This window comes from Tachypleus tridentatus, chromosome 13, assembly GCF_004210375.1.
Source record: "Tachypleus tridentatus isolate NWPU-2018 chromosome 13, ASM421037v1, whole genome shotgun sequence".
NCBI classification, from domain to species: Eukaryota; Metazoa; Arthropoda; class Merostomata; order Xiphosura; family Limulidae; genus Tachypleus; species Tachypleus tridentatus.
This window is the reverse complement of record NC_134837.1, coordinates 24,627,819-24,644,392: the sequence shown is the minus strand read 5'-3', so window position 1 is coordinate 24,644,392 and position 16,574 is coordinate 24,627,819. Positions and strand designations below refer to the sequence as shown.

Genomic DNA, 16,574 nt, shown 5'->3' with positions numbered 1-16,574 from the left:
AGAGTTCAAAAGGTTAAAAAGTAATAAAAGCCCCTACATAAGGCAGTAGATATACACTGTGCTGCAACTGGTTCCAAATCATCTAAATAATGGCACAGTTGAAGAACAGTTTAACATTATCTTATTGTATAGAAAGTGTTACTAGAATATCTGGGTTACTGTCGTATTATACGTTAGATAGTTCCTATACAAACATTATCTTTCACATCAGATGACATGAAATGTGTCAGTGTCTGTATGCAACAGACATTTTATGTCACATATGAGTAGCAATCTGAACATGACCTTTGGTTTTTGTCAACAATTACGAATTTGTGAAAACAGCATCTTAAAAAATGTAATATGTTGAAAGTTTCATTATGTTTTGTTGTGAAAATTTTCAGATTCCTGATGAAAAGTCTTCCTTTATTTTTAACTTTTAAGTGTGTTTTGTTATAGCAAAGCCACATTGTAAATTTAAAGACTTACCACTGTTCTACTGGGAGACCTTAACTTTTGAAGGATGGAGAGGTTGCTTAAAAGTTTTTGACAATTACAAAAACATAGGTGCTTGAATTGTTAAAGAGAGTTTTGGTAATATCCTGCCATTATATTGCTGAAAAATGTTTAGTCCTGATTTCTACATTTTTTTAATATCAAAATTCCATTTTATTTACAATGGGATTTTTTTTTTATAAAAAGGTATGTTGATACCAAATGATTAAATAATATAGAAATTAAAATGTACGAGAACAAAAAAGCAGTATGTTGCTGCTATCTCCTTGTGTCTGATGGTTTAAAACTGGGAACAGTGCCACGCTACCTGGGCTTTACATTGATAAACATTCTATGACAGGATTCCATAACTGGCGAGTGCTTGTGACTTAGACAGTACTACAAGTTGTTACTGTGTAACAATAAACATAGCCAGCTACTTCATGTGCACTAAATACAAAATGTAATAATTAATTAGTAATAGGGGTTTCAAACCTTCCATAAATTTATGCACAATCAAAACAAACTTGTTTTTATGGCATCAGTAAAAATTACCACTTGTTTGTCTGCATGCCAGTAAAACAGAACAGAACTGTAAGGCTGGCAACCTTGCATAGTAACTTTGTAGCTATGAAATATACTACTGTGACAGCAATACATCGTGTTCCAAAATCATATTTTTAAACTTTATAAGATGTTTTGCATAAAGTTCAGCTTCCTAACTGCAAAAAAAGAAACATTACATGCAGCATAACTACTAAAAACAAACATTTGAGCTCCACAGTACAGAAGGGATGTGGTTCTAGAAAAAAAAATTTCATAGAATAAAATTCCTTACTTTGAGCCTCATTTTCCCATGTTATGAGTGTAGATGTGTTCTTATGAAAAATCTTTTGTTCCACAAAAGTAATAAAAACACACATACAAATGTAAGAAAACAATTTTAAACACCTATTAATTATGACTAACATAGTTTAATAGTTTACTCAACAAAAATAATTAGGTTTTACACAGAGAAGAAGGATCAATCTTGAAATACACTTATATTCATCAAAGCTTTCTTATTTGAATGACAAAATCACAGTATTAGGCTCAACATATCCCTTTAGAGCCCTTGGAGTTATAAACCTGTACATTAGCAAGGGCTTTAATTTAAAATATCCAGCAGCATTGCCTCTCATAGAATTATATGATCTTTGAAAGCCCTAAACACAGATGGTCTTTTTTTCCTTAAAACTAAGTTCAATCTGCCATGTATTTCCACAACAGCCCCATTTTGTTCACATTAAGACTTGTTCTAGACTGTAACCTCCTCCATCATTAATATTTCCGAGCTCACTAGTGTATCTTCAACATCAGCACTAGTAGTCTCATCATTTAGTTTTCATGTTGTGCAAGTTATAGTCTAACAAACCACCTTTTACTTGCCATGAAGGTTTTTTCTTTAGAACTTCCACTTTGTTCAGTCACCATGCAACCTTTTTGGTTTAGTGTTTGTATAATCATAGTTTTAATGGCACACTATGTTTGACCTGATCCTCAATCCACAGACTCTGGAGTCTTTCTATATAAAGTATCACTTCTATAAAAATACAATGTACAAATGTATCTGCTTTATCACTTTTTTTTTTACTTCTTTATTATTACATATTGTTCCAACTGTAGATGTAGCAAGCCCTTAAGTTTTAGCAAGAGCTAAGTTACTCTATGGTATCAAACTATCACAGAGTTTTACATTCATAGTAATTCCTTTCTGTTCTTTTGTGACTTGTACTTAAACTTGACGGCCCCTTTCCAAACGTGCAAACAACTGTATGACCATATGGCAACTGTCACAGGAGTGTTTGCTGACATAAACAATGAATGTCAACAAAGAGTACCACCTATGACACTGATGCTTGGACATTTGGCCTGTGTTTCTATATATATATAACTGGTCGATCTTTTGCTTTTTGCATTTTGTGTTAAAGTTTTTTAAATTTACCCCACAATTCTGTAAGGGTGAATTTGCAATCTGTACCCAAATTTATTGAACAAGCTTTTAATTCTCGTATGAAGGACATTCCATAACTGGAATGCCTGTAACATGAGGGCAGACTGTATTAAGCTACACAGATTATGTTACAGCATATTTGTTATAAAAAATTTAAATCTACTATTTTTTTAATTCCAAACATATAATATGTAAAAAAGAACCAATCCTTTATAAATGATCTGGTTACCTTTATTATTAATATGCGATTCTCTTAATGACACTGGTATTTAAAGGACAACTAAATGTTATAAACAATAAGTGTCTAAGTGAAAGTTGGGAGGTTAATAAATGTATGAATTAAACACACTTTCTATTAATACATTTCTACAATTACACTAAGTTAATGGGTGTAATTTGGGTTTGATAAACGTAGAAATAAAGGATAGTTTCATAAAAAAAAAAAAGTGTTAATTCTTGTTATCTTTAATAGTTTCCATGCGTTATTATCATACATCAAACCAGCTACAGACAGTAGGTGATAGTATATTTCAAGACAAGATTTAAAGTACCACTAACTTGGTTTTTGTTGTTAGTTGTTTCCTTGTCATAATGTTTTTGTATTATGTCTGATAAACGGGGTATCTCCAGTGATATTAGAAGTTACTGCTGCAAATACTTTAATATTATCTTTTGCATTTCATTGACAAATGGTATAAACTTCAATTTCATTGTTAGCACGTATTACTAGTGTCATTGGTTTGTTTCTGAATTTTGAGCAAAGCTACACAAGGGTTATCTGTTCCTAATTTACAGTGTAAGACTAGAGGGAAGGCAGATAGTCATTATCACCCATTGCCAACTCTTGGGCTACACTTTTATCAATGAATAAATGGATTGACAGTCACATTATAAATGCCCCCACAGCTGAAAGGGGGAGCATGCTTGGTGTGATGGGGAATCAAACCCGCGATCCTCAGATTACGAGTCAAGTGTCTTAACCACCTGGCCATGCCAAGCCTGCTACTGCTACAATGGATTTATTTTGTTTGGATCCATCTTGATGAACATTGTGATTTTAAATTTTGTGATGACATCTCTGTTTTTGAATTTGGTACTTAATATTTTGTTTTGTAATCTACATTTTTTCATCATTGTTAAAGAGTAGAATTTATTATCAATAAACACCTGATGTAATTTATAATTTTAGACTTGTGTACATTTTATATATAAATAAGATAAAATATAGCTTTTTCTGTGCACTACATAGTAAGATTTTTTATGGTATTCATGCATTCGTATTTTAATATTTTATTGTTGATTCATTATTTTTTGTACAACAAGCATTCAATTTCTTTCGTACTAAAAATTTTTTGAAGTATCACAGCAGATGTTTAAATCTGAAACTCTTAAGATATAAATCTCACTATTTGCTTGTGTACACACTGCTTTGAGACACAGTACTTAGTGTTTAACACATGTATCTCTGTAAACCTTGTTTACTCTCATGATACCACTCTTATCAGTGGTGGGCTAGTCTGCCTGCCAGGCAACCATGCAAAATCTTGGTGTGGCTCTTAGAACTTGAGGATTGGTGTCCTCATCCAGTTTATAGTTTACCACAAAGTAACTTTTAAACCCACTTCCACAAATTAGTGTATTTTATTCAGCTGGAATGGCTAAACTATTGTAGAACACTAAAATAAACACTCAATACATTTAGACCTACAATACACAGACTTACAATTCTTCTTGTAAGCCTTGCAGAGGTAACTATAAAATACATTCAAAGCCTCTTGAGGGAAGTGCTTCAAAGAGCTAATCACATCATATTCTGTACATCACTAGTTTATTTTTAGAATTTTGCTTATGAAATAGAGAAGGGTTCTTTAACTTTTTAAGTATAGGCCTAGATGCTTGTTTAGACTTGTCCATGAATGACTGAACATGACTGTATGCTGTACAGGCATACGAATAAGCTTCAGCACCTCACTTCTCTTTTGACCAATAACCTCATAGCTGTACATTTTGTATAAAAATCTGAGAATAATCATGAAATGAATGCATACTTTTCACAAATCCTGCACCTATTGTCTAAAGCTGACACTAGTCTGTAGTATTCATACATTTAAACCATAAATATTGTCAGGGAAAAAGGAAACGAGTCAATGGATCCCAAAATGTAAAAATGAAAAAAATTGCAAGGGTCTGAAAATGTCACTAGAAATAATGAATCAGCATTTACCATTCAAAGTGCCCAGATGAATAATAATCCTCAGGAAGTGGATCTGTGAGTAAACAACTATCAAAAGTTTTGTTAATATAAATATTAATCTGATCACATTATTATTGTCCTATCTGACAAAAAAATAATTTTCCAATGTTAATACTGAAATTGCCAGCTACAAAAATCAGTATTGTGTGAAACCTGTAGGATTTTAAGATGTATAATGGTACAATTATGTTCTATTATAAACTCAACAATTATATTAGGATTAATGGTTTCTTCTGTCTGAAAATTTTGCTGAAGAATTGTATTTGCTGATATTTGGCAAGTATCACCAACAACAATAGGACTGAACAGTGAATTCTAGATTTGTACTTAAGCTACAAAATTATTAGATTATCAATAGTTTGAAAATAGATAGTTTTGCACATAAGTTGGTCAGTAGAATGTTTAACTGATCTTCATAAAATACACTGAATGTTTATTATAGGGTCTTCAGTTGATCAATCATAATTCCCAAAATTTTGAAATCATCATCAAAGAGTCTCATGTCCATATCTCAATATTTAATACATGATCATATATTACATATGAAAATAAATATATTTCTAACATCACATCATGATCAATGCCATTTCGACATTCACAAAAGAAAGTAATATTTGTGTTGCACACAGATTTGATCAGTAGTTTTAAAACAATTCAGCTACTCATGACAAGTAGCACAAGGAGCTGATAAACAGTATATCTGATCAGTACAGGTATGACTGATAATCATACTGCCATGGAAAACTCTGTCTAACATCACCAAAGTTTGCTAGATACAATAAGCTGGATTACTGTTATAAGAACGATATGCAAGTTACCACTCCTACATGATTATGCCACAGATGTGATTTTTATAAGACATAATGACATTATCAAATCTATTGATTTATATGATAGAGAGAAGTACAAAATCATTTCTCACATTAAACATTTCAAAGTAATCAACAGATAACACAAACTGAGTGGGGAAGAACTCTTGAAACATGACATGTTCATTAATGTAAAAATGATGATGATAATACAGCATCAGCTGTATTCCAAACAGCAGTGAGAAATAAAGCATTGAGAGAGTGAAGTAGACAACTCTTCTCATGAAACTGGTGTTTCTGATGATGTGAACATATTCTCTAACCCATCAAGGATAAGAACAGAAAGTTATGTGCCCAATACTCAGTTCAACCACTTGAAATTCTCCATTTAATCCAAAGGCGTACTAATGAAAAAAATTGATGTTACAAAACAAAAAGAAACGATGAACCTCTATCTTCACTATTTACCTGTATTTTTCAAGCAAGTAATACCAGTTTTTCATTTGTGCTTGAACTTAGTGACTGTTACCATGTTCATCAATGTGTAGGGAAACATGAAGAGTCTAAAATTGTGAAATACATGATGAATGTGAAAGGAGGAAACATCTTGTATTATGTATATGACATGTCATCTAATAAACAAAAAGTTAAACTCAGGGAGAATCATAAAGTTGTTGCTAAAATTATTGCTGTTGTCGGGGTTATTAGAAAGGATAATCTTCAGTCTAGAGGACACTGAGGTGGAGGTGCACATAACCTGGAAATAGATGAAATATTGATGTTTTTCCTTGAAAATGATAAAACTTGTCGTCAGTATGACATGCCACTCAGAAACCATTTAAACAAAATAAATGCTAACTTCAAAGAATGCATAAAGTCTGAAAACACTGGAAGAAATGCTTCAGCTATTTACATCAGTAAAACAACATTCAATAAACTCTTTGTTATGCTGAGGAATATTATATCAGATGAAGTTAGAAATACTTGTATGTTCTCAGTACAAACTGATCCCACACAAGTCACCACTAGAACTAACTAGTGTACTGTGGTAGTCTGGTATGTGCTTGATGGTAAAGATGTTGAAAGGCTGTTAGTTCTTGTTTCCTCCCATGGCCACAGAGGTAGTAGACGAGGCCCGTTTGATCTAGTAAAATGTGTAGTTTGAGATTACAAAATCGATATCAACAAGTGTTTCAAACAGCTCACACGGAGTAGAACAGTTTGTCATGAGCAGTATAGTGGCTTTCAGGTAAAGTTATCTCTGCTGTGAACATGCATGGTTCTATGCACTCACTTTAGGTTTGATAAACATGGCAGATGTATTGCAAATTTCTACAAAAGATCCTACAAGCAAATTGATATCTGGAAAAAGGAAACTGAGGTCAAGTTAGAGGTAGGCACACTAAAGAGAATCAAGCTGATAGGTGATACATGTTGGTCAGAAAAATACAGTGGACACTGACAGTTAATTCCAAGGCTCTAATAAGCCTTTGCTAGTATCACCAAAGAGCTGTTTCTTGCTCCTTTATACGCGCGCACGCGCGCGTGTGTGTGTGTGTGTGTACATGCGTGCGTGTAAGGGATAAAATATAAAAATGACCTTAACAATATAACCAGAGTTTAGTACAGTGAAAGTATAACATTAATGAAAGCTTGCGAACTATGAATACTGTGAAAATATTTAGCTATTGACTCAACTATTTCCTGAATGACTGTATTACAAATTAACTGAGTTAATTTTACAAATATCAAATTAATTAAATCTCAAATGTGAAATGAAACCATAACCTAATAACCTTTTTAAGTTATTGAAACAAACAGAAAAATCACAGAATCTCAGAACAGAATAAAGTTACAATTGAAGATTATTATTTCCCCTTCATGTAATTTTATGTACACCAGAAAGGATACTGAGAACACAGAACAGCTACTCTAGTTTAAAAAAAAAACAACAAAGCAAACATTCATAGCTCAGTAACCTTATGGCAAATCAAATAAATACAGGGTGCCCACACTATCTTGGTATATCTGACAATACAAATGCAATGACAAGGACTCCACACATTTAGTGTGGAGAAAGATAAGCCAACACTATAAACCATGTGAACACAATCAAACACAGTAAAACTTCTGTGTAATTACTGTGCTACTGTAGAACCTAAAATATAGTGAATTTATGTACTTCATTTTTTTCTTAACTATCATCTTAGGCCATTTTTGTTTAAAACAGTTTTATGGAGCAAAAAAGTCCTAGCTTAAACAGCATCGTAGTTTTAAGAAGTTCCTGTATGGAAAAAGTATTTATTTTTCAGACACATTTGAGCTATAAATTGCTGTTAAGTATCCTAACAATTTCTTTGGTGTCATTATCAAACAAGTTGTTATTTGTAGTTAACCACAAAGCTACATAATGGACTATCTGTGCTCTGAACACCACAGGTATTGAAACCTGGTATCAAGCATTGCAAGGCCACAGAAATACTGCTTTGTCACTGGGGGACTATCAAACAAGATTTCTAGGTACTGTCCATCAACTTATAAGTGAAACGAGAAACCTAAAATATCATAATCACCAAAGAACTTGATACAACTTGACTTCTATTTAAATTCCTTTTTTTCCAAGAAGGATTTTTATAAAATGTTTAAAATTATGGAAGATTTTAATTAAAATGTTTAAAATTAAAATTATGTGCCTTTTAAAATTAAAAATTATGTGCCTTTTAAAGGTTTTAACCTTTATGATCAAAAGAAACAAACTTTTTCTGTTAACTTTGATTTTTATCAAAATAACTACCAACTGCTTTTTAGATATAAATTAAACAACTCAAGCGTTCACCAAGTATGATTAAAATCAGTTTATAAATTCTACAGGCAAAACTAACTATAATTTTAACTTAACTATAATTACAAAGTAAAAAAAATATTTTTATTTTATAATCTAATTGCCATTCCATGTTTGTTGTTTATCTACAAGAAAGAAGTCTCATTCTGTAGCACTGTGGATTAGAGACAAGACAACAACAGTTTCCAACTGAAATATTTCACATGAAGAAACTGCAACAGAAGGCAGGTTCAGAAAATTTGACAAAACATATCTCTAAAAACCAAACCAACAAGTTTTTAAAAATAAATTCTGTAACAAATGGTTCCAATAGAAGTAGTAAGAACAAAACAACTACCTTTGAGATTTTGTAACTATGGTTTATCGAAAAATCTTTAAAAACTACAATAAGGCAAGTTTAAGACTTCAAACAGGGTGGAGTAACAGGAAATAAGGCATTACAGAAATGTTGCAATGAACATCCAATAACAAGAATGGTGCAGTCATCATTTACTTATAAATATATAAAGTTTAGGTATTGACAGTGAAAGAAGTTTACAGTGCTGTTTGAAGTTAAAACTGAGAGAAGCATCAGTAAAACTATGTATATGGAAGGCAGGCAAGTAATTTGCATGTAAAAATTCTGAATGGATTACCTAATGCATGCACATAAACAAATATATCTCAATTAGAAACACATATTATAGTTACTGACAAGCCATAATATAAACTTAGAATTTCCAATTTCTTTGTTTTACTGAGATATAAAAAATATCAAGTCACATAAAACTGCTTTCCTAAAAAATGTCAATAATTCTCTCTGACGTTGCTACGTGATAATTTATATCTAAAAGGAAAAGCAGATTTTTCTTTACAGATATCTTATACAGTCATTTTGTTTTGTAATCTGCAAGTACATATTTATCCTCTGTTCAGTAGTTTACATTTCTGAGGGTTTGCACACAATTATGGTGATAAAATTTAAGGACCTAAAGATTTTTCAAAGCTTTAACTGTTGTTTTTCAAGGGCTCTCAACATACTCATGAAACTTTTGACATTTAGCACTGACAGGATTCAAATGATTGCAGTTAGGTAATTTTTTTGCAAAGATAAATTTTGTAGAAGAATTGGAAGGTATCCTCAAACTGCTGCATTCTGCTTACACCATACTAGGCACGAACTTCATACAAATAAAATACCCTGAAATCTGTATCCACAATATCAAGAGCATGTCATTGTTTATAATATTTTGTAAAACTTTAAACCTCAAAACTTTAATCAAGGTAGAACTTCACTTGTATATCAAAATTTTATTTCTGAGCAAAAATCACAGTTATATACAGCAAACACAATGTTATCATCGTGGTACATTTGACTCTCTTACAAAATCAAAATCTAGAAAAACCTTCTTGAAAAGAAAATCAACACCCCTACCAAAAACATGATTTGACATTTCTGTTAAAATACGTTTTATTCAATTCTTTGTTTATTTCTTTTAGCTTTTTTTCTTTTCCATTGTAAGGTCTTCCTATAGTTTGACTCAGTTATGAATGTAAGTTTCCCTGTTTACTCAGTTTTTTCTGCTAAGCTGTCAGCAAACTCATTTAACTACTTCCACATTAATATGTTTTCCCTGACCTTTAGTTTCCAATAATTCATCCAAATTATGTTGTTCATTCTCCTGTTTTTCATCCTTTTTACTGTGCTGTCTTTGATCTAAAAGATAAAACATAAACTTCATAACAGTTTTGTGCACTTACAGCTGAGACAAGTAGTTCCTTAGTGTTAGGATATTAAGTATGCCTCTAACTGATCTTATGTACTCATAGATTACATGTTGGGCCACAACTGATCTCTCTTTCAGACTATAAATTTCTACTTCCTTATTTATACGAAAACCTTGTCCAACACTTACTATCCATGTGAAAAGACAAACAGTAGTTTGACAACATTCCAGAAGCATTATGTATGCAGTGTATCCTTTATGACTAAGAAACACATCAACCCACTGGAGATCTTGTCAAATTTTACAAACTTTTCAGAACAAATAACAGAGATCTTATCCAGCAATTACTTTATCAGTAATTTCTTTTAGCATCTTTGCACTTACCAGTTTTCTCAGCAATTTTCCCTGAATTTGACCTTACAGTCTGATAAGTCACAAGCCATTTCCCTTGGGTTCAAGCACAAGAGGTATTTAACCAAGTAGAACAGATGACATTTTTCCAGGATCATCTTTGCAAGATTAACAAGTTTCTAGCTTCAAGCTCATATTCAATGATTTACTTTTTATTACAGTTCAGCTTTTTATTTGCTAGAATACTTATATCAGTCTGTTTGAAGTAGACATATTTTCTTTTTCTTAATACTGATTTGCACAAGTTTTTCAAGACAAAAACAAATGCAGAAATTATGTCACTCTTAATGAATCTTCTTTTGAATGCTTGGACTACCTTGCTCAGGTCATCTGAAATGGAGCAGACTATTGCTACACCTGTTAGATAATCTGTCAAAACAGTTCCTGGTGAAGGATTGTAGCTTGAAAAGTACATGAAGCTTAGCCTTGAAAAGTAGGTCACTAACAGCTTTTCCAATGGTTTCAAATGACTTATACCCTGGTTTTGATATACACTTATTTTGTTATTGCACTGACGTAATTTGCTACATCATCTCAAACTGAGAGCACACAATTAATAAACATGGTTAATAAACTTCTGAGGCATTTGTGCAGTAATCTTCCCTCCTCATTAGAGAATCTTCAAACAAGTAACTCATACATCTTAATACAAGTGAAATTTTCAAAGTAATGACAACAGATTGTGCCTTAAAACTGATTTACACAATATGAAACTAGCATAATGTTTATGAGGGATGTGTTATAATCATTCATTAAAGTTCTTTCTTAATGTTACAGAATTTCTTATTTATGTTTGGGCCACTCCTGTTGATTTAAACCATTCATTAAAGTTCTTTCTTAATGTTACAGAATTTCATATTTATGTTTGGGCCACTCCTGTTGATTTAAACCATTCATTAAAGTTCTTTCTTAATGTTACAGAATTTCTTATTTATGTTTGGGCCACTCCTGTTGATTTAAACCATTCATTAAAGTTCTTTCTTAATGTTACAGAATTTCTTATTTATGTTTGGGCCACTCCTGTTGATTTAAACCATTCATTAAAGCTCTTTCTTAATGTTACAGAATTTCTTATTTATGTTTGGGCCACTCCTGTTGATTTAAACCATTCATTAAAGTTCTTTCTTAATGTTACAGAATGTCTTATTTATGTTTGGGCCACTCCTGTTGATTTAAACCATATTTATTATGTTCAAATAATCCTAAAAAGATTTTAATAAACTCATAAAACATCAAAGTTCAAGTAAATACCCCAAAATTGTATGCATTCCAATAACTTGTTTTGTACATTTCTGTTGATCTACTGTGCAACCTTGAATCATTATTACAGTTATAGCTTTGTACTAATTATCTTAAGTACTTTCATTCACTAAACTCTAATTAATGATGGATAGAAATTATATAAAAGTAAATGAGACTAACATTTAAAAAGGTTAGATTTTAATAGTGTGCTCTTACCTAGAAATGTTGATGCAAAACAACAGGTGACACATCTATTAATCCAACATCACAGGTAAATGTAATGACAAGAACCCCACTTCATCATTACTTCACCATGGTGATTATACAAGAAGAGCAAGTCTATAGTGTTTCTTTGTGTACTATGTTATCTGTTTAAGTTCCATTGTGCCTGAACTTACTTACGTTACATCACTGTTAACTGTATATGCTTGTGTGATCCTAATTAAACTAAGAAACTTAAACCAAAAATTATCAATAGAAGAAATTACATTTATTTCATCCAACAGCACTGAAAGGAAAAACCATATTAAGTAGAAAAACAAATGCAAAATCAAAGAAGCCCTATTTATACAACTAAAACCAAAAGTAAACCACTATAAAGGAACACCTTTATACCTATACAAATTAAAATGTAACATTTAACTGTAATGCACCCTACAGTCATGCACCCATTTACACTCTAGTCCCTAAGATATGTGCCCGACAACGGTCAGTTGCAAACTCTCTTTCTGTTAATCTGAAGATGACTTAAGAAGGTCAAAACCTTCTTATTGTTATTTGCTTTATTACTAAAAGTGTTAACACCTATAACAGCCATGCTGAGATACAAAAACGTACATTTGTTTATCTTCACAGATTGCAATAAGAGTTCTTTAAAGTTTTCAGCTGACCAATATGTATTCAGATATGAAGACTTTCTATTACCACGCTGAAATTTTTCAGCTACATTGGTGTTCAGGGACGTAGCATGATATAATTTACTGATATCAGTCTTACCAGTATAAGAGCTGTTAGAAGCAAAGGTATGAAAAGAACACAACAAATGAGTGTGCAGTGCTTCATTTTTAGAAACAAATTCTGTTAAGTCCTACATTGATAGCTCAATATTGGGGCTATATGCACATGAACATCCAGGATTTGTCCCACTCCTCAAGGAAACAAATGTGCTGCTTCTGATGAAGACTCAATATACAGTTTTCCTCAAAAGTCTTGTGCAATGCTATTCACTTGGACCTTAGCGCACTTTCACCGACCTTGCACAAATCAATTACTATGCTACAAGAGACAAGTCTTACAGTGACATCCTTTGTATTTCTGACCAAATATTTGAATTCATCTTGATATAGCTACTTCCTATTTAATATGCATTTCCTCATGTTGAAAGATAAGAATACTGAAATTCCTGAAAATAGGTTTACATATACTAACTTTTATTATTGGTTTTCCTTACCCATTGTTTCACTTTACGTATGATGCACTCACAATGGAAAATCATGTTAACAAAATATTACTGAAGCAAATCAGGTTTTTACAAAAAACAATATGAGAACTGAATAAAGTGTTTCTTTGGTGAAGACAAAGATAGCTAACACTTTGTGACTAAGTGGCCTGATCATGCATAAAACTAAAGGACAAATTATTCTATCATAAGTTTTTTCAAGTGGTTGTTTTTAAATTCACTAGTGTTTTGAGGAAACATTTGAATTTAAAGAATTTCAAATCTCTGTACAAATCCTAGTTTGTGTTATTCCACTCTGAATAGTTAACAGAATTTTTATCCTTTTCAAAGCTTAGTTAGAAAACTGATTACATTACATGAACTTTGTAAATTCAACTCTAGTGTCTGACAGATATTTTTGTATTCTAAAATACATATTTCAAAGGAAGATTAGGGAATTTGAGGAAAATCAACATATTATGAAAACAAACAACTAATGCTAAGGAAGTACAGTTTCAAATACTTATTAATGAAATATGTTTCAACTAACATATCTTCAACATCTCTCGTTTTTCATTTATATTTTTGTATTGTTATATTTTTTAAAAAGAGTAAAATGTAAAAATCAGTAAAAAATAAATACAATTTTATCCAACCAATTCAAGCTGTATCACATGACTGTAACCTGCTCAGTTGTTTACATTGTTTCTGTTGCTAACTGCGTGTCACATACTTAGGTAAATTTAATTTTAAAGGGTATTGTAAAGTAATTAAATTAAAAATAAACAGATGTAAAAAATTAGATAGTTGAGGCTGTTACAACCTGCAATCACAGTCATTCTACAAAGAGTAAAAGTATTTTCAATTTTATTTCATTTAAAAATATTTTTCGTTTGACAATTTTATTACAGTTAATATTTGTGTACAGAAAATAAAAAAAATTAAAGTTTGAATGAAAAAAAAGTGATGTTCATTATGGAGGTTTTAAACATTATATGAAACTAAGATAAAAAAGTCTTTTTATTCTAAGCATGAAAGTCACCTTTCAGCCATTTTATTAAAAAACTGACTTTTGTGTACAGCAGACTTACTGGATTTACTAAAAGCTGGAAAAATTCTGTGAAAATGTACTTAGTACATTCAGAGCTATAGTACATATAATTTTGTAGTCACATGGTGGTTACAAGGTTTGACAATGTGACAGAGCTAAGAATAACAAAAACAAAACAAACATTTGTTTTTTGTATTGAACTTTAGATTTTGATTCATACATAATCTATTAAACATCTCTGCATTTTCTTACATCTTATGAAAACTTAAATTCAACTCACCATCTTCCCAGCTTCTTTCTTCTTGCACTCTTTCAAAACATTCAAACATGAAAATATACTAAAAAAAAAAAAAATTTATAGATATTCTAGCCAAAGTTACAATTGTTCACAGCAAGTTTAAAACTAGAGTTACTACTAGTTTGAGAGGCATGTATACTTTTATACAATAAAACATAAAATGAATTTAATTTTCCTTCAGTTTGATAACCTTGGCTAAGACTGTGGTTAGAAGCAATACTCAAAACTGTGTCTTAGCTTTTTTAACACAATAAAAAACCCATCATGAAGCAAAAGAATCTGGAAATGTACTTCTTAACATTTTAAATAAATCCAGATAACACTATGCTGAAGAAACTAAGCAACATTAGCCTAATGAAACAAAATATGATTTACATTCCACAGTAGACAACATCAGTTCAGTGTACCTCTACTGGAAAACACAAATTTGTAGCCTAATTACGAGATTGGTTCAAAAACAGACCTCGCATAGTTAGAGTATAGAAAATAATATAATATAAAATATAGTCTTACTGAAAATAAACATTTGAAAAATATTTAGGAGGTTTTAGAAATTATGCAAATAATATTTAAGATTTTTGGTATGAAGCCTAGTTTTTTCATCAGAACATGAAATCACTTTACACCAAGACTTAATAAAAAGATTTCTCACGAACAAAAAATCTGATTTTTCGTGTAAAAATACTTGTAATCTTTACTAAAAATCTACCAAATTTTGTGAAGGTTCACATACTAAAGTTATAGTGCAAATACTTAACACGCAGATGAACTTGTTTATACTATACCGAGTCAATACCGAAAGTAAACAGTTAGAAAACATATGAAAAGCAAATAACATGTAGAAAATGTTACTGTAAATGATAAATTAAAAAACAACTGACAAAACTGTATGGAAATTTTGACAAACTTAAGTGATATAAATTTCAGGATTTGACATTTTTTTGTTTTTATTTTTTACAGCTTCCTAAAGAAAACTCAAGGACTGTTATACACAACTTGCTACACAATCTCCAACAGTATCTATTTAGCCAACACTTACTGTCCATTGCAACTTTCAGTGTTATATTAGTTAATACAGCATAAAATCATTATTAATAGTTCATATTTTAATAGTACCTAAGTTTTAAGTTCTTAATTTTATAAGGCAATTATTTCTAAAAAAATCCTAAATTTCCTCTAGTGAGAAAGGTGACAAATTTTCTCTTGGCATCTTTTCTATTTTATTCAGCACCCTTAAAATACTTTTGATTTTTGGGATGAAGCACAGTTTTTTAATTATAAAATGAGATCACTTTGCAACAATAAATAGTTCACCATAAAATCATTATTTCTCAGACAAACCACAATTTTTATAGTTTTCAATTTTGTTTGGTTACTTAACTGTTACATCCTCTCTTTCAGAATTTCTCAAAGAGTTCTTTCTTATTTTTAATTCTATATTATTTATAACCAATAGAAAGCCAAGGTTTTCATCTATCAAATGATGTATTAAATCATGTTGTGTTCTGAAGAGAGAATTATTAATTTCCCTTAGTATAAGTTTTGTTTTCAACAGGAAAGATAATGACTAGCTTAGATGAATTTGTAATGCCTCTTGTAACACAGTTAGAAAGCTAGAAAAATTGAGATAGTCAGAGGAAAAAAAAAGACACGAGTAAGTACTTATCATTTTTCATATTTATTCTTTATGTATTACTACAGAAGTAAATAAAATGTAAAAAATATGGATCTCTTTAGGTTAGATTAGGTAAAATAAAGAAAAATAATACAATGAAAATATCTCATGAGACACACAAGAAAACAGTTCGATGTAGCTCATGAGTAATCAATTTGATAATGTAAAGTGAGCTGCATGTTCCCCAAGTGATCTACAACTTGCAATATTGCAAATAGTAATTATATATGGTTCAAAGGGCAATAAAACACTAACATCTTATTATAAATTGATATATACTATACAGCAAATGTTATCCAAGGATAGACCAAATTCATCCAATTGCACCTAGATACGATGGCCAATAGGAACAATTGCAGATCATCTATTCTGAAAATGCAT

At 31.0% G+C, this 16,574-nt stretch overlaps 1 protein-coding gene across 4 annotated transcripts in view; it reads right to left on the bottom strand.

Annotated features, from left to right (window-relative positions):
- Snx27 (sorting nexin 27) overlaps positions 1-16,574 on the bottom strand; it is an 86,112-nt gene that overhangs the window by 4,957 nt on the left and 64,581 nt on the right. The window contains exons 12-14 of one of the 4 annotated variants that reach the window (XM_076474335.1): positions 14,501-14,558; positions 9,991-10,068; positions 6,155-6,287 (exon numbers count right to left, since the gene is read on the bottom strand). In XM_076474335.1, the coding sequence (XP_076330450.1) occupies positions 6,256-6,287; positions 9,991-10,068; positions 14,501-14,558 (168 nt within the window). In that variant the 3' untranslated portion in view covers positions 6,155-6,255. Of the gene's footprint in view, positions 1-6,154; positions 6,288-9,647; positions 10,069-14,500; positions 14,559-16,574 lie in introns of those variants that run through there. The other 3 variants (XM_076474337.1, XM_076474334.1, XM_076474338.1) reach the window with 3 other exon arrangements.